General features: G+C 42.3%; 1 protein-coding gene across 7 annotated transcripts in view; it reads left to right on the top strand.

Annotated features, from left to right (window-relative positions):
* FGGY (FGGY carbohydrate kinase domain containing) overlaps positions 1-18,767 on the top strand; it is a 191,600-nt gene that overhangs the window by 8,980 nt on the left and 163,853 nt on the right. For 6 of the 7 annotated variants that reach the window (XR_014712657.1, XM_084636725.1, XM_084636724.1 and 3 more), the window contains exons 2-4: positions 8,074-8,285; positions 10,877-10,988; positions 14,761-14,912. Coding sequence is in view for 6 of the 7 variants with exons in the window: in XM_084636725.1 (XP_084492851.1) it covers positions 8,085-8,285; positions 10,877-10,988; positions 14,761-14,912 (465 nt within the window). In the remaining variant the exon portion in view is untranslated. Of the gene's footprint in view, positions 1-7,790; positions 7,968-8,073; positions 8,286-10,876; positions 10,989-14,760; positions 14,913-18,767 lie in introns of all 7 variants that reach the window. The other variant, XM_084636721.1, reaches the window with a different exon arrangement.

Genomic DNA, 18,767 nt, shown 5'->3' with positions numbered 1-18,767 from the left:
ATTGGTGCCTTATTACTCTGAAAGGATGTTGGCTCAATGGCCTGTTTGAGTTTGGTAGCTCCTTTTCCCGTCATATCTGGTGTTCCTATTTTTCTGTTTGCAAAGTCCAAATAATAACATTAAAAAAATCAAAGGCTTGAATGCTGCGTGGGCAGAGCTCCATTGAAGTTGAGGCTGTTCCACACAGCAGCAGAAAGCTACTTACTTGGAGCCCATTGCAGGATGCGGGCTAAATATCTCTATGTTCTTGTGCCACAAGGGGCAGAGGCATCCTCTGCTCAGAGTGAACCAGGGGTTAATCACAGGTCAGCTTCTCCCTCCTTGCACATGTGCTCAGGCAAAGAACTGCAAATTGGGTTTGTGAGAAACAGTGAGTCGAATGGCCTGTGGGGGAAAGCTAGGCTCCACCACCAGGATTCGTAGCAGTGGGTTGAACACCAAGATGAGGAGTTTTGTTTCCTTTTCAGCTTCCTTTATTTTATTTTGCTTCTTATTATTAACATTATTCCTGAGGCAAAGACCTTATTGACTGTATCAGTGTTTTTTCTGCTGTATTCTGCTCCCACTTACCCTGTTTTCCTCAGAATCAGGGTGGATAAAAATTGATTTTTTTTAATACGAAAATTGGACTTTTATTTTACATGAGGTTTTTAAAAAAAATTAAATTAAATACAGATTTATTTGTTAAAAATAAACCTTCTTCAAATTAAATTTTAAATTGACAACCATGTTCAGATCTAAACTACTTATAATAGAGTTGTCATTTAAATTAAATACAAAACAGTAATAAGCCGCACATGTTTGCTGCCACCTTTTAAAGAAAGTCAAACCACTGAACTGGTGGAAGTCACTGGCTAAAGGCCTTGAACCAGAGCTTGCTGAAGAGCTAAACCAGCTTTGGACAGCAGTAGCCTCTTCTGCAGATGGAGAGAGAATATTTTCTTCATTTCGGTTTGTTCAAATAGTTCAGTTCAATAACTAGTTTATTCAAAAATAAGAAACCACTTGGCAGTTGAAAAAGCAGGAAAGCTTGTGTTCCTCTTCCAATCAATGAATAAAAACTAGCTATGAGAGGACGAGTTTGAAAATCTTGAAGGACATGATGTCCAGAAACAATCAGTTCAATTAACTAGCTATAACTAATATTTCCCTTGTTTAATAAATCAGTTAGTTTTAAATACAAAATATTTTGATAAACTTTTTTCCCCTATGTATTGAGCACATTTAAGGTATTTTTATTTAACTGATTAAAAACAAATGTAAAATTCTGTTTTTGTGCATTTTAATTGATTTGAATTTCCATCCAAATAGAGCTTGACACAAATCACAAGTAAAAAATTAATAATCTAATAAATAAGAAATGCATCATTTACCATTTTCTAATGTAATACAAAATGTAAAAATAAAAAATCTGAATAAAGTAAATTAAGCTATATAATTGAATAAATAAACATATATAGATACATTATATATTCCTGGGTAGCAAAAAGAAACATCAAATTTAGTGACAGGTTTCTGAGTAGCAGCCGTGTTAGTCTGTATTCGCAAAAAGAAAAGTAGGACTTGTGGCACCTTAGAGACTAACCAATTTATTTGAGCATGAGCTTTCGTGAGCTACAGCTTACTTCATCGGATGCATACCGTGGATGCATCCGATGAAGTGAGCTGTAGCTCACGAAAGCTTATGCTCAAATAAATTGGTTAGTCTCTAAGGTGCCACAAGTCCTCCTTTTATCAAATTTAGTGTAAAGGCTATATTTTGTTGCAAATCAGCATGTGTTAATGGTTACCAACCAATGACAATCAACCTTTCTTTAGCCAAACAACTAAAAAGTACAAATGCAAAACATGAGTAAAATCGAGGCAAGGTTTTCTGCTTGCCAATTTAAATCATGATCAAAATAGGTGAAATAAATTGCTTTGGTTTAAATCAGTCCACCCTGCTCAGAATCATATTAACTGCAACAATTCTACAATAGCAACCTGATTAATAGAAAAGAGGGAAGAAAGTATTTGTTGCATAAATTACATAGAGAACTTCCGTTTCAGGTTCCAAGCCATGAAGTTTGGATTGGGATCCACCTCTGGCTCTTAACTTACTTGGATCTAGTGTTATGAGTCCTAGTTCAGAATCCTTTCTGTGACCAAGGGATTATTTTGTAAACAAAATTGAACACATGCTCTCTCTTTAAATTTATGATCAAACACGTGGGCCAAGTCCTTTCTACCAACCTCTCTGTTCAGGTTTTAGTTTTGCAGGGATTTGGGCTGTTCACCAGAGAGCCCAGTCAGTGACATTTGTGATGAAGAGATAACAGTGCTTTCTTGTGGATCCAGATGACCTGTAGGTGCACTAGATCATGTTGCAGAGACGTCCTTTGAACAAGCTCAGTGGCTCAGAATGACCTTGTTGCAAGTGATAGGTTTGAAAAAAAGGTTAATGTTTATGTTAGTTTATTTTTATTGTAAAATATTAAGTTACTGCTTCTAAAAGTTTAATCAAGAGTCATTACTCAGAGAGAGACTAGTAAAAAGAGATGAGGAATTTGTCTTTCAGGAGTTTGCTAATTGACTTACTCTTGGTGACTGTCAATCAAATTGCAGAAGTCAAATAGTGTTTGTTCATAGACTGTAATATATACAGTATAGGTACATAAATAATCTGTTGTTCACATGGCCACATGCACGCACATTGCCTTGGTTGCTTAGTAAGGGAAAAAGGAAAGTAAACATTATATGGGTTGACTGGGTTCTAGTTTTCAAATGCTTGTGGTGAGAATCCATTGCAAAGCCATAATTTTAAGTGCTGAGTAGCGATGTACTATATAGTTTAATTCTCTAACATCTGTTAAAGTTGCCCTCTGTGTAGCGAAAAAACATGAAGGATCTAAAATCAAGGCTGCCATATATGGAAGAGGAATAAAAAATTAGAAGTAGTACTCTCTCTCTCTCTCTCTCTGTAAAGTATTCTTTTTGATTTCCATATTCTGTGAAAGACCTTAAACACCATTTTTCTATTTTAAAAATGAAATCCAGTTAGTTACTTTTCTCATGGTTCTTTCTTTTTTTAAAATGAGTCAGCAGTCAGAGGCAGTGCCAAAATAAAGAGAAACAGAGGGAAATGCATGAGATAATATCAAGAACAGTATAGTTAGTGATATTTCTAACAAGTAGTTATCAACATTTGCAGCCAACTTTCTAAACTTTGTTTTAGGAAAGCCAGTGTGAAATTACAATGGGAACATTATCTTTTTCAGATGATGCCTAGCAATCCAATCAACAGTCAAAAAATAAGTTGCAGAGCAGGATGCAGATTGTTGTAATGGGCATCCCCAAACTGGGATAGATGTAGTAATAATTACTGGAGTCAGTGAATGTGACCTCTGTAATCTGACAGAGATATTAATCTGTGTCACCCTGACCAGGTCATGTGGCTAGGGCCAGGAAATAATGTCAAGTTTCTTACCAGTACTCTTAAGTATCAGACTGTTGTTAGAGCAGACTAAAGGCATATAGTTACCATTATTACATTTTACCAGTCTTTACCTGAACAACTGATCTTGCGTAATAAGACCACTGTTCAGTAGAGCCTGTGCTCCCCCTGCCCAGTGGAACTCGAAAACCAGCCGCAGGTAGCAGATAGTGGGGCAGATAGTCCCCAGTCACTTATTTCATGTCTTAGTGAGTTTTCTTAGAAAACAAGCACACTTATTAGTAGGACCCTACCAAATTCATGGTCCATTTTGGTCAATTTCACAGTCATGGGATTTGAAAAATAAATTTCATGATTTCAGCTATTTAAATCTGAAATTTCACAGTGTTGTAATTGTAGGGGATCCTGACCCAAATTGAGGGTACTGACCCAAAAAGGAGTTGTGGGGGGTTGCAAAGTTATTGTAGGGAGGTTTGCGGTACTGCTACCCTTACTTCTGTGCTGTTGCTGGCGGCCGCTCTGCCTTCAGAGCTGGGCATCTGGAGAGCGGCAGCTGCTGGCCGGGATCCCAGCTCTGAAGGCAGAGCTGCCGCCAGCAGCAGCACAGAAGTAAGGATGGCATGGTATGGTATTGTCACTCTTACTTCTGCACTGCTGCTGGCGGGGCGCTGTCTTCAGAGCTGGGTGCCCGGCCAGCAACCACCACTCTCCGGCCGCCCAGCTCCGAAGGCAGTGCAGAAGTAAGGGTGGAAATACGGCAACCTCCTTAAAATAACCTTACGACCCCCCTGCAACTCCCTTTGGGGTCAGGACCCCAAATTTGAGAAACACTGGTCTCCCCCGTGAAATCTGTATCGTATAAGGTAAAAGCACACAAAAGACCATTTTTCACATCGGGAGACCAGATTTCACAGTCCATGATGTGTTTTTCATGGCCGTGAATTTGGTAGGGCCCTACTTATTGGCTGTCCATCCCACCCACATCTGGGCTTTTGAACATCTCACTAGTACCCTCTCACTGGACTCATGATCCTGTGACCTTCCCCCCGCACTCCCTCACCCCGGGAGTTTCTAATCAAGAAATTCCTGATTGGGCAATGTTGAATGTTCTTAAGTTGCTAGTAATGGCAGATCCAAAACTCTTGGGTTATTGTAGAGGTATCCCATGATGTAACTCCTACTTAGAAGGTCACAAAAGCAGGTCAGAGAAGAAGTGGTGGTGAGATTTGTTGGTAAACTCCTACCTAAATATAAACTATCTGAAATTGAGAGGAAACTTGCAACTTGGCACCAACACTACAACCTGTTGTCAATCCCTGCCTAACCAGTTTCTGGAGTGTTGAATAAGATGGGACAGATATGTACAGCCGCAACATTGCTCTTCTTTTAACATCTCCTTCAAAGTTGCCTCTGCTCTGATACCTAGAAAAGACTCAAAACTATCTACTTCTACTTGTTGTTCCTAATTCAGTCACTTCTTTGTGACCCTTTCCTCCTCGTTTGGCAGTTGCCTTGCCAAATGCTGAGATTGTGAGCTCTTTGGGGCACGGGCAATTTTTTTTAAAATTTCATATGTCCCTTATGATCTCGGTAGGGGGCTCCCACAACTGAAGTGATCAGTAATAATGGTGACTACATCATATCTTGCTGCTAATTCAGTATGATGCTGACCTCACCAGCCACACAACATAAACAGGTGCTTTTTCAAGCACAACAGTACTGTGTTGAAACTCATTCTTGGTGATAGACCATCCTGGACAGATAATCATAGCTTTAAAGATATTTAATTTTAGAAGAAAAGTTGTGGTTTCAGGAAAAAAAAGCATAGAAGAACTTGTAAAAAATTCTAAACTGTAGTATTCTTTATTTGAACTTTGTGACCAAATACACCTCTGTATCCACACCCTGTACACCACTGTAATAATCTTTGTGCAAACTATGTCTTGTGAGGTATCATTTGAAAACTAGTAATTTGCTGGTCAGTAATATCATGGTGAAATGTATGTAGCAACATCATGTGTAAAGTTATGAAATCCCCTGGAATAATGTTGGAAGCACATGTTCAAACCCACATAGCCCTGATTAGGCAGGACTGGTCAAGCAGGTGTTAAAGAAGGGAATTTATGTTTAAACTCAGTTTACATATATGTAATAAACAAGGCCTTTGAAACAGCAAGAGGGAGACTAGGCAAATTTGCATTTTAGCAAACAACAGCATGAAGCCTCCTCCATGACGAGACCCCATGTCTCCATCCTTTGAGGGAAGGAATTTTATCCAAGGGTAACACTCAGGAAAATGCATTTCAAAGGGTGACTGAACTATAAAAGTAAGAGGCAAAAACACCCCAAGTTTTTGTGGTAAGAACTTCACCTTGAACCAAGTCTAGTTTAAGTTTAGAAACCACTTTATCTTTATTTCTCTTGTAACCATTTCTGATTTTAATGTGTTATACTTGTACTCACTTCAAATCTGTCTCTTTGTAGTTAAATAAACTTGTTTTATTCTTTAATTAAAACTAGTCTGGTGTTGTGAATTGTTTGAATAACTCAATTTAGATGTAGTAGATGGTTGTACATTGAGCCCCTTAAAGGGGCAATGGACCTAATATATCTGGACTGTGGGCAGAACACACATTTTTGGGGGAAAATTTGAGACTGGGAGTGTGTTGGGGTCACCCTGCAAATGATAACCAAGGCTGATGGAAGCCAGAGTTTGACAGATTTGTGGCTGCTGCTATAACAGACATTCAGGGTGTTACTTGGATGCAGGCAGGCTGTTTGTGAGCAGCCCAGGTGGGAGCTACAGCAGCAAAGTGTTGAGAACACCCAAGCTTGCAGGACAGGGGTGATACAACCTCCCAGTGGTCTGGATTGCATCCTGGAATGTCATAAACATCCAGTAGGCTGTTGTGGTCTTAAAGGAGAGGGCTCTCACTGTTTTCAGTATATCACTGTTTTTTTGGAACTGGTTCAGAAGGCACCTGGCCACTGAAGTCCTATTCCTCCAAAGAGTTATACCTACACTTAATTTTAAACATTTGAGTAGTCCTGCTGAGTCCATGGGGGCTACTCACGTGCTTAAAGTTGAGCACGTGTGCAGGTCTTTGCAGAATCAGGGCTTAGCATCTGATTCTACTTCCATTGACTCCAGGCCCTTGGTAAGCAGAGAATTTTATTGAGAGCAAATAAAACCAGTCATCTATGCTGTGTTCCAGTTTGCTTCTGGATAGATTTTAAGATGTTGATTTTAACTGATATAGCCCTAAATGCCTGGGACCTGCAGGTTGCCTCTCTCTTTGTGCCATACTGCCCCATCTGAGTTAGCAGAGGTGGTCAAACTGGAATCCTCTTGATGTGGCAAGAGATGAAGCTTCTGGTAGAGTGACCTCCAGGAGGGAACCATGACTTTTTAAGGTTGCTTTCCCCACACATTGACTTTCTGGGTACGTTGCAAGGTTGATCTGTTTCTGTGGGCATTTGAGGAGAATAGGGGTATAATGGTGAAGGATCGGGTGGATTGAGCTGGTGCTTTTTGGCTGGATTGTTTTAAAGGGGTCTGTCTGTCTATGTTTATAAAACTGGCGGTGTACTTAGAATCCTAGAATATCAGGGTTGGAAGGGACCTCAGGAGGTCATCTAGTCCAATCCCCTTTTCAAAGCAGGACCAATCCCCAATTTTTGCCCCAGATCCCTAAATGGCCCCCTCAAGGATTGAACTCACAACCCTGGGTTTAGCAGGCCAATGCTTAAACCACTGAGCTATCCCTGCCCCCCACTTAAGTGACAGCAGGGTAACTGGAGCTGTTGAGTAGGAGCGTTTTTAATCAGTCTAATAAGCAAAATTAATAAATAATGGTGAGGCATTTGTAAAAGGGGGTGGAGCTGGATGAATATGAGCTGGAATCGCAGGCAAGACATGTCGTTGTGGGGAAAATGTAAAAAAATGAACAAACAACAAAATCATGATTGTTAAAATATGGCTGGTAACTTGTGTGAACTGTTTTGTTTGACATCTGGAGAGAGTTTTTTGAGCTGATTTTCTTTTTGGGATGTGTGTGTAATTCTTTGGTATTTTATAGTGACTTCACATGTGCCCAGAGACTATGATTGACTAGTAGTTTTTGATTTCTGCAAAATGAAAGTTTTAGTCTAATTGTGCAGGTTTCTCTGGTGTGATTTATTATTCATAAAGGCAGCTGGACTTTTAGGTGCTTATCTGAACCTTCAAACTATTAGTTTCAACTATAATTTGCAATTCTCTCAGCTTGACTGAGATATAAATGCTCACCTGATTGGATGAATGGTCACGTTTCTATCATGCATAATCTTGTTTGCAAATTTGATGTTTGCTTTCCAGAAACATTTATGTCACTAAAGCTCAAGTACAGGAATGTTTGCAGAAAAAGAACACAAGCCGTAGGAGGACTGAAGAAGCAATTAATTTAAAAATTATAGTGAAGACTTGCAAAAATTGTTCTGCTCTGCTACCAAACAGTCAAAATGGCTGCATAGGATCTGCACTTTGTTTTATGTGGTACAACTTTTCGTCATTACTATCAACATCATCACCATAATTATTTATCGGTAAAATGCTAATGTGTTTCAAACCAGATTTCTTTTTACTTGTTGTGCTTTTACAGGCTTATTTAAAATGCAGAGTGAGAAGCAGGATCCAGTAAATTACTATGTTGGGATTGATGTTGTAACAGCAAGTGTTCGTGCGGCTTTGGTAGACCAATTTGGGACAATAGTGGCACATGCGGATCAGTCAATCCAAATTTGGGAACCCAAACCAGACCACTATGAGCAATCCTCGGATGACATCTGGGCTGCTTGTTGCACAGTCACAAAGGTATATGTAGGGGACTAAAAAAATGGAAGGAATGTATGCTTCAGGTATTACTTAACTCCTATAATGGGACGCAGGCTAGCAGTCAGTGCCTTCCACCTCCCATTCCGTTGTGCAGTATATTATGCAGAATCTTAATTTATACAGTACAGTTGATTGATCATAAATTTTTTTTTTTGCACCAAAGTACTTTCTAGATACAGATGATGGTAGCTTCTCAGACACTATCCTCATTTTATAGGTGGGGAACTGGAGGACCAGAGAGGTCGCGTGACTTGTCCAAGGTCACAATTGAATCTGTGAAACAACTGGAAATAGAAGCCAGGGTATTAAGATCAGTGGGAGCTTCATCACTGACTTCAGTGAGCATAGGATTCGGTCCCAGGTTTCCTGATTCATTGGTCTGAGCCTTATCCACAATTGTTTGCAGTGTTGTTGTAACTGTGTTGGTCCCAGGATATGAGAGAGACAAGGTTGACGTGGTAAGATCTTTTATCGGACTCTGTTGGTGAAAGACAAACTTCCAGGCTTCACAGAGCCCTTCTTCAGGTCCTGTGGAGCTTGAAAGCTTGTGTCTTTCACCAACAGAAGCTGGTCCAATAAAAGATATTACCTCACCCCCCCTTGTCTCTCCCTTATACACAAGACCATCCTCCCTTTTGGGAGTCAAGGATGCTCAAAACCTACTGGCATGTACAACTGACTTGATGGTGAGCAACTGGACTGCACTGGGGCCAAAAAGGGGGCTCATTATTCAGCTGTTGAGGGAGAGGTGAGACACTGTAAGCTCTTTTGGGCAGGGAAGGTGCTTAGTACAGTGAGCTCCTGATCCTGACTGAGGGCTCTGGGCACGACTATAATACAAATGTGAAGAAATACAGGGACAAAAATACTGGCATACGGGTCATTGGTTTACATATTGTGAAACTGAATAAACCCTACTATGCTGAATATATAAGGGATCACCTCTCCCTCTCTCTCTTGTATCTATTGGGCAGGAATCTTAATTTATACATCCCCTTAGTAAAAGTGTACGGTGACCTTGATTGGCAGTGAATGTAAAAAGGCACTTTTGTCCTTCTTAAAAATGCCACAATCTTAGGCTGCTCTGTGTTCCGAGGTTGGCTCTTTAAATATTCATAAGATGCCTGGTAATTTGCAGATGGACAGTTCACCATTCTCTTGTTATTGATCAGCCTTTTCAAACATTAATGAGCCTGGCTCTGCAGCAAGTGCCCTGATATGAATAAGATGGAGGGGGAGAGGGAAGAGTGACTAGCTGGATAAGCAAAGCAGCCCTTTTACTCTGCCTGTTTAATTTTCTCTGTCTTTATAAATTGCTTTGCTGTTGCCCTCGGGCATCCTTTTACCCCTAAAATATCTTCTCGTAGTACTAAAGACCTTGCAGTTCCCGTTTAAAGGGGAGTGGGTGTGATTCCTTACTACCAAACAGCTCTGAAGAAAATATTTCTCAATACAGTGCTAACTAAACAGTGGGGGGCGGGGAAGGGGGGTTATTGTCACCAAGCAGTAGCCATGTATCACTTTGGGTATGTCTACACAGCATTTCAACACCCACAGCTGATCCAGGTCAGGATCCTTGACCCGGGCTAGGGCTGTGGGCTTGTAAAATTGCTGTGTGGATGTTCAGGCTAGGCTTAGAGCCTGGGGTCTGAGATCCTCCCCGCTTGCGTCGTCCCAGAGCCTGAGCCCCAATGTCCACACAGCAGTCTTACAGCTTCACAGCCCAAGCCTTGTGAGCCCAAGTCAGCTGAGCTGGGTCAGCCGAAGGTGTTTAATTTCTATGTAGACATACCCATAATTACCTCCTAGGAGGCTTAGCAACCTCACTTGCAATTTAGTCCTTGTGGGTACCTTTTTTTCCTCTCTCTCTTTGCAATACCACAAGCAAGCCACAAAGTTCAGAGCTTCCATAAGGTCTGGGATCAGTGAGTTCCAGGGTTTTAACTGAGGCCTATCTCTGCTGGGTAGCCTTGCGAAGGCGATGTGCAGAGCAGTGATATTAGTCCTAGTATACACTTAAGACCAATTTTACAGGCAGCCTTCTGCTAGGATATTTAATTGTGATAAGATGCTAAGTGAGGTTAAAAACAAAAACTCCCTGACATGTTTTGACCCAGAAGTGGTGCAGAGAATCAGAGCTTCAGAGGCCCTAGTTTAGATGAAATACTAACCCCCAACCCTGTGCCTGAGCCGCACACCCAATGCAACCCAAACCTTTCAGAAAGAAGATAAAATTAACGTAATGTGTTTCCCACTGTTTTCCCTTTTTGTGCATCCCTGTGCGTCCTGCTTCCAATCAGGACTGTACGAACCTGGACTGAGAGCCTGCAAGAGAGGTTTTCATGAGACTGAGTCCCAGTTTTTCAGACCAAAGAGGCTTGCATAATTTGTATACATTTTGGTTTAGCATCCAGATTTTTAGGTGCTTAAGCAAACTGAATCTCAGAAGCTTTTGAGCTTGACTCATCATTGTTTATAATTCCAGTTTATAACCTCTTGTCTGTAAAGCATTAGCATGTGCGTGCATCTGGGCATCTTTGTATCTAAGAACTTCTTGTGTATGTTCACAGAAAATCATCCAAGGAGTAGATGTTGCCTGGATTCGAGGGCTCGGTTTTGATGCTACGTGTTCACTTGTTGTTGTGGATAAGCAGTTTCAGCCCTTGGCAGTTAATTATGAAGGTAAGACTCCCATCACAGAAACCAAGTTTGGCATAGGTGTTTTGCTACTGCCTTTAGTGGAGCCAGGATTTTGCCATAATGTCCTGTTTAAGGGCCGAATCCTGTAGACGTGGATCTACATGAGAAGCCCCTTGAGTTACACAGATCTCTTAAGAACATTAGTTCTCTCTAGATTGTAATAATTTCAGTTGTAATGCCAGATACAAACTGAGATCAGAACCACTTTGGGTATGCCTAGACAGCAAAGAAAAACTCACAGCTGGCCTGTGCCAGCTGACTTGGGCTCGCAGGGTTCGGGCTGCGGGGCTCTTTCATTGCAGTGTAGACTTCTTGGCTCTGGCTAGTGCCAGGGCTCCGGTTCCTTCCCTCGCTGCAGCGTCCCCTAGAGCTCAGGAGCCAGCCCAGAAGCCTACAGAGCAATGAAACAGCCCCGAAGCCCGAGCCCAAGTTGGCTAGCACGGGCCAGCCACGGGAGTCTAGTTGCTGTTTAAACATACCCTTAGGGTTTGGATCAATACCAGGCATCCTGATAGAGCATTCACACAGCTCTCCTCTGATATACGATTTATTCCTAAGAGAAAGCTAGGTTCTAAACAACTTCTTTGTTCTAAACAAGTTCCCCTCCCCTCCCCCCTGCAACTGAACTAACCACTGATTTTTAAATACACGTAAATGACGGCTTTCAAGGAGAACCGAGTATGTACTACTAACACATTTTAGCTGTTTAGGTTAGGAGTTACTGTCGGGGCCCGCCACGGTGGTGTAGGAAGCAGAAGGCTTTGCCTGGGCATCTTCCGCACTTGTGAGGCGGAGATACTATTTCTGGCTAATTCAATGTCAAACGTTTTAGGAGTAAAGAGCCTGTTAGATTAGCGAAGTAGTATGTTGAGCCCCTATGCCACCACAGCTAACGGTCAGCACCCTCCTTTTTAGAATTTTAATTTTCCACTCATTTCTGAATAAATTGTTTCAGAAGAATCAGCACAAGCAGATCTGGGTAATGAAGGTAGTTTGTGAATTCTTAATTAAGATTTGATATGTACATCAATCAATAAGTATAGTCACAGCCACAATAGTCCCTTTCTACTCTAAGACCTATTAGTCACCCCTTTTACCTTTGTCAAAATAGCTCCTTTGCCCTAAAATCTCTGCTGCTAAATTTTAGCCTAGTTGTGCGTGTGTCCCAGATCATTTGTGGCTGTTCCAGCCTGTATCTCAGCTCTTTTTTGGCCATCTGTCACGGAGTCCCTGGGCGATGCTCTGGAACTGCTCCCCATGAAGCCAGTCAGGACTCTGGGGTAGTCGCCTTTCTGTGAGCAGCCTGTCTTCAGGACACACAGCTCACACAGCTTCCACCTTCCTGGGTCTGACCTCGGAGCATTCAGCATCCTCTGCCCCTCCGTGTGCTTCCCCCCAGCGAGTCCGCTCAGGCAGGGCTCCTGGGGAAGCCAGAGGGTCCTGCACCCCAACTTCGCAGTCAGACGTGACTCTCAGCCAGCCAGTAAAACAGAAGGTTTATTAGACGACAGGAACATGGTCTAAAACAGAGCTTGCAGGTGCAGAGAACGGGACCCCTCAGCTGGGTCCATTCTGGGGGGCAGTGAGCCAGACAACCCCGTCTGCACTTCACTCCATGTCCCAGCCAGCCCCCAACTGAAACTCCCTCCAGCCCCTCCTCCTCTGGGCTTTGTTCCTTTCCCGGGCCAGGTGGTCACCTGCTTCCTTTGTTCTCCAACCCTTTAGCTCTCACCTCGCAAAAGGGAAGGACCCAGGCCATCAGTTGCCAGGAAACAGGGTGTCGGCCATTCTCTGTGTCCAGACTCCTGCACACACCGGCCCTCTAGGGCTCTGCAATGATCATACACCCTTACCCCACCACCTAGATACTTAAGAACTGCCTAGGGGAAACTGAGGCACCCCCACACTATTCAGAGGAAACATTAAGAAGAGTCCCACTTCGTCACACCATCCCTAACTCAAATTTGATTCCCACTTGTTATTCACTTTGAGTTTCCAGGAGGGGGGCAAAAGCAAAATAGGTTTTGTGACTGCACAGAATTTTGTCCTCAAATAAAAAGTATATAATTCATGGAATTCTCTAATGTTTGTACCTGCCTGTGGGGCTCCAGGGCATTTTTCAGCCAGTCTCAGTTTTAACGTTCATTTGAATTTATGTCAGGAATATTAATGTGCATCACATTTGTGGCTCTCCTTAGACTGCACTTTGGGGATCAAGTACAGATCAGTGGCCACGCACCTGAACATATAATGGTATCAGCAACTGATAGAAGCTGGGAGTGTTGGATTATTACCTTTTGCTCATCTAACGTGCCCTCAGTAGGTTGATTTAGATAAGGTATTCTTCACTTCTTGTTCTAAAGTGTTTGTAGTCTTGCCACAGGTGTTACTATCCATCTCCAAAGTGAATGCATTTCAGCAAATTATCTCTCATATTTTTTTTGAGTAGCCTTCTCCCAATAATGAAGCATTGGGAAAGAGTCTTTGTCAGTGTCTAGCTGAGTTATAGAATCATAGAAATGTAGGGCTGGAAGGGATCTTGAGAGGTCATCTAGCCCAGCCCCCAGCACTGAGGCAGGAAAGAGTATACTTGAACCATCCCTGACAAGTGTTTGTCTAACCTGTTCTTATAAATCTCTAACGACTGGGATTCTGCAATCTCAGTTGGAAGCCTATTGCAATCCTTAACTATCCTTATAGTTAGAAAGATTTTCTTAACATCTAACCTAAATCTCCCATGCTGCAGATTAAGCTCAGTACTACTTGTCCTACCTTCAATGGATATGGAGAACAATTATCACAGTCCTCTTTATAACCTCTCTCGACAGATTTGAAGACTACTATCAGCTTTTCTTTTCTCAAGACTAACATGCTCAGTTTTTGTAACCTTTCCTCATAGGTCAGATTTTCTAAACCTTTTATCATGTTTTTTCTCTTTTCTGGACTCTCTCTGATTTGTCCACAACTTTCCTAACATGTGGCATCCAGAATGAGACCGAGTACTCCATCTGACGACTGACCTGTGCAGAGTACAGTGGGACAGTTATCCCCCGTGGCTCACATATGACACTCCTACTAATAAAACCCAGAATGCGATTAGCCTTTTTCGCGGCTGCATCATGTTGTTGACTCATATTTCATTTGTGATCCACTATACCTCCCAGATCCTTTTCAGCAATACGAATACCTGCCTGCTATTCACCATTTTGTAGTTATGCGTTTGAGTTTCCCTTCCTAAGTGAAGTACTTTGCACTTGTGTCTTTATTGAATTTTATCTTGTTGCTTTCTGACCAATTCTCTAATTTGTCAGGGTCATTTTGAATTCTAAACATGAGTTCTTGTGAAATGACTACTTTAGTGTTGCTGGGATTTTAATAATGTTAGGGAATGTAGGCATCTTTGTATATTTTTATATGTAAATAAATAAAGTAATACACTTTGTCATGTGATTTTGGTTCTTGGGGTGAAAGGTCCTATTATTACAGGCTGATTTTCCAGAGGTCCTGAGCACCTGTTACTCCCATTTACTTCAATTTGGGTTGTGGTTTCTCAGCATGTCTGAAAATTGGCTTCAGTGGAGCCAAGAATTCATCCTAAATGAATATCACCTGGTATTATTTCAGAGAGCGGTACTCAAATTCTATGCTCTTAAGTGATATTGCCAAGTGGCTTGGCACCTGGGAACGTATAATATTAAGGAAGGATTTAACCAAGACGAAAATATTTGTCTGTCTTTGTTTTTATTTTTGTAAGGAGAATGTAAAAGAAACATCATTCTGTGGATGGACCATCGTGCAGCCAGTCAAGTGGACAGAATCAATGGAACTCAACACAGTGTTTTGAGCTATGTTGGGGGAGTGATGTCTGTAGAAATGCAGCCACCTAAATTGCTGTGGATGAAAGAAGTGAGTATGTTTTAGATTGTGACAGATTTCTGGCTGATGGTTGAAGTCTTTGACACTGTTAACATTTTAAGAATGAGATTTAAAAAAAACAACAACACTCAGTGTTGGCCGAACACTGCTCCTGCTGAAGGCAATGAGTGTTTCATCATTGAGTGTGGTGGGAACTGAGGGAGGCAAACTTCGAGTGCTTTTGAAAATCCCACCTTAAGAGCTTCCCTTTTTTCATGGACTGCTTCTAAATTTTTGTTTGTGTGAGGTAATTTGATATTTTCAGTTTAGAACCTGTCATATGGCTCTGTTATGCTGTTTTGGGGTAAGATGTTTTGGCTATCCATTTTGTAAAAGGAAGACAGGCGTATGTAGTTGGCTTACGGATTAATAGGGATTGGAAATAGATGAGGCTTTAATTACTTGGGTACCCTGCCTACTCCAGATGCCATGGTTGTATTTACTCTCAAGTGGTGTCTGTGATATTTCTGAGAGGGATCTGCAATCAGCATTGTCTCAAAATGGAACTGCCTAGCCACAAGGATGTGAAATGAAATCATTTCAGGAGTGAAATGATTCAAGACGGCTTTGGTCACGAGTACAGAACTCAGTCAAAATCCTAAACACGCTTTCAGGCCTCCAAAAAAGCACCTAACCAGTTCAGTCCCATCTGTAGTAAGTAGCCCATCTGTAGGAGGAAGACACTCTATTCATAATGCAGAATTCTAATGCTGTCTCTTATGCTTAAATTTTATGTGTTGTAGGTTGACATATGGCTTCTTAATAATAACTGTCAGATAAAAGAAAAAATGCTTCCCACCTGAATTTTTCATAACCTTCACCAATCTGGCTTTTTACATTTGGTCTCAATGATGCTTACTGTAGTCTTAATGAAGGCCAAATGTAAATTATGTTCTGTCAGCTTCGAACAGCTGATGTTTCTTCTCTTTAAAAACATGAAACATCATATAGTAACAAGGTGCAGACTGGGGAAGGTCAAGGGAGCTAACTGGCAGAAGCAGATACTGACAGATTAATGTTAATAGAAGATAATTAATGTTTGTGGATGCTGAAGTGAAACATGAATATCCACCTATTAAATACTTCCCATTTCTGAGCCATGAGTAACATATAGCTGGTCATTTTATAGTTTGATATTTGCATTATTCTTTAGGAAAGTCTTGAAGCAGCCCAGCACACCAGCCGCTGAGGACTATTTTGCATGTAGTAAAAGGGTGATGCAAATTAACACATACACATATGTGTGCACGCATACACACAATGTGGGAGCATGGAAGAAATTGTAACTGAATCACAATTCTGTCACAGGGCTGTTTGCAGTGGTACAGCTACATACTGCTGCATGTTTGGGGCTAAAAACAAAGGCTCATTCTAGCCCTCAGTAAAAGTGAAATTCACCCCTGTTCAGTGGGCCAGTAGCAATCCTCTGCACCACTGAAGACCCACTGTAGTCCTTATAAGAGTGCGGTACAGCCTTTGTGCAGGTCTGTTGCATTGGATTGAATTATATCCTAACTTTGCAAAACCACTAAACTAGAATAATAATAATTTGCACATAACCGTATATGGTGCCATTGATTGAAATATCTTCAAGTGCTTTACAAACATCAATTGAGCCTCACAATATTCTTCAGAGTGAGGTAAGAATTAATATTTTATAGATGAGTAAAGTGTGGCACAAAGAAAGTAAAATGCAGATTTTACAGGTAGTTTTCTGACTCTATTGGACTTGACTTAACCTTCTCTCTGCATGTTTCAAAGTCATATCGACTTTTCTGATTAAAGATAAGGGTTTATTTTTTTTACTTCAGTTAGCACTGCAGAACGGACACAGGTATGGCAGAGTTAGATTCTAATGGAGCTTATGCATCATGAACAGAATTAAGTTCTGATTGCAGGGTTTTTTTTGTTTGTTTTGCTTTTGTTTTTTACTGGGACTGATGCACAAGCCAAAAAGAACAAAGCTTGGCTTTCAGATCCTAGGGTGAGTCTGCAAGACTAGCAGTTAGGAAAAAGCATTTGTTTTCTTCCTAACTCAGAAAATATCGTATGAGGGCCAGCCTGCCTTGGAATCCCCAGCGTGCATTTTTTTAGCAACACTTTTCAGAGTACAACTGTGCTGTAAGTAATTCACACAGGACACACAGAAGGTCAGTAGCCTAGCCGGGAACTTTATGAGCACGAAATTAGAGTCTCTTTTTAAAAAGATGGTCCTAAGCCTTGCTAAGAAGAGGACCAGAAGGGATTGTTCTGGGTGTGGCACTGTAGGAGTGAGATGTATTGGCAGAACTGTGTGAGGAAGTTTACATAGAGTCTGCCCCCCTTTGTGTGCATGGCTGTGATCAGTGCCTTTAGTCTCCAACTTTCATGAGTACTAACTGGCACCAAATACACTACTAACAAGATTTCTTTAAAGTATCTTGCAGCTGTAAGTAGTTTATTTTTCTTCTTTAAATCCCCATTGCTGCTTATTTTTCTTCCATGAAGTCTGAAATAATCTTTCCTTACAAGTTACCACTTGCTCCGGTAAATGGTTCTGCCTCAAGAGCAGCTTCAGGCATAGGCCTGTTAAGTAGCTGCGTTGATTGCCTTAAAATTATCTTGACTGTCTGTTCCCCTGTTGTGTAGCCATTTCTCAGCACTTTAAGATTTCTACCAATCCTGGCAGGGACCCATGATCTGTCTCTATCGGACTATGGATACTCCTCCCCTCCAGGCACATACTAGGTGTTTAGCTGTGTGTGCTACACTGCAGCAAAGTGACGACTGACTGGTGCGGTGCCTCCTGTTGGTCGTCTTGGGACCTAGCTCAACTCCAGCTCCAGAGTGCCCTCTGCTGACCTGTGTCTTGCCTGCCTCAGGCCCCATGTCCTTCCTGGACCCCAGTGCCCCTTTACCTCTGGGTTCTGCCCCAGAAATACCCTCACACTCTGGGTCTCCCCTCCCCAGGAGAACCCCCAACCCTCTAAGCCCATCTTGCGTCAGTGGCTACTGCCAGTCATCATCTAGCCCCCGCTCACTGGGGCAAACTGCAGTCTGTAATGACCACTCATCATTGGCAAGGGGTTAGGTCCAGCTGCCTCTGCCTATTCCCAGGTTGCACCTCTGTAGCCCCAGTAGCTTTGTAGGCCTTCCACGAGGCCTGCAGCCTGGGGTTTTACCAGGCTGGAGCTCCCCAGCTCCTCTTGCCCTTCCCCAGTACTGTTCTACTTCAGTTACCTTGCTCTCAGGCAGCTAGCCCTTCCTACTCCAGGACTAGAGTGAGACTCCTTCAGCTCCTGGCCCACAGCCCTCTTATCAGGGCCAACTGTGCTCTGATTGAGCTGGCCACAGCTGAGGTCAGCTACTCACTCAACTGCTCTCACTGCTTTTCCCAACCACAGCCCTCTCCAGGGCTGCTTTTAACCCCTGCCTACTAGAGTGGGGCAGCTGCCCTGCTACATACACCCTGACACTTGGTATATGTAACCCAAATGGAGCCGCCATGCAATTAAAAAAGACAGACAGTATCTCCAGCAGCTGCACAATAGGCTGTTGCTAGAAAGTGCTCAGGGGAATAGCAGACTGGCAGAGCTCACTGAAAGAGCAGAGAGGAGGGTCCTTGAATTTAACAGTTGCTTGCTGAGGAAGCTGCAAGGAGAAGCAGCACACCCTGCTGGACCCTCAGAGGAGAAGGCCAGAGGGAGGAGCAGTGAGAATCTCAGAGAAGCAGCTGGCATCTGAGTCTTCAGGAAGAGTGGTGGAGGACGAGATGGGCACCCTGGTCCAGCAGCTGGTGAACAAAGGAGCTGTTAGTAGAAGATTGCCGCAGGAAGAAAGGAGCCACTCAGCACTGCCCTGCCATGG

The sequence above is a fragment of the Lepidochelys olivacea genome (assembly GCF_965140295.1).
Source record: "Lepidochelys olivacea isolate rLepOli2 genome assembly, chromosome: 8".
NCBI classification, from domain to species: domain Eukaryota; kingdom Metazoa; phylum Chordata; order Testudines; family Cheloniidae; genus Lepidochelys; species Lepidochelys olivacea.
The sequence above is the reverse complement of the archived record's forward strand: the minus strand, read 5'-3'. Positions and strand labels throughout refer to the sequence as shown.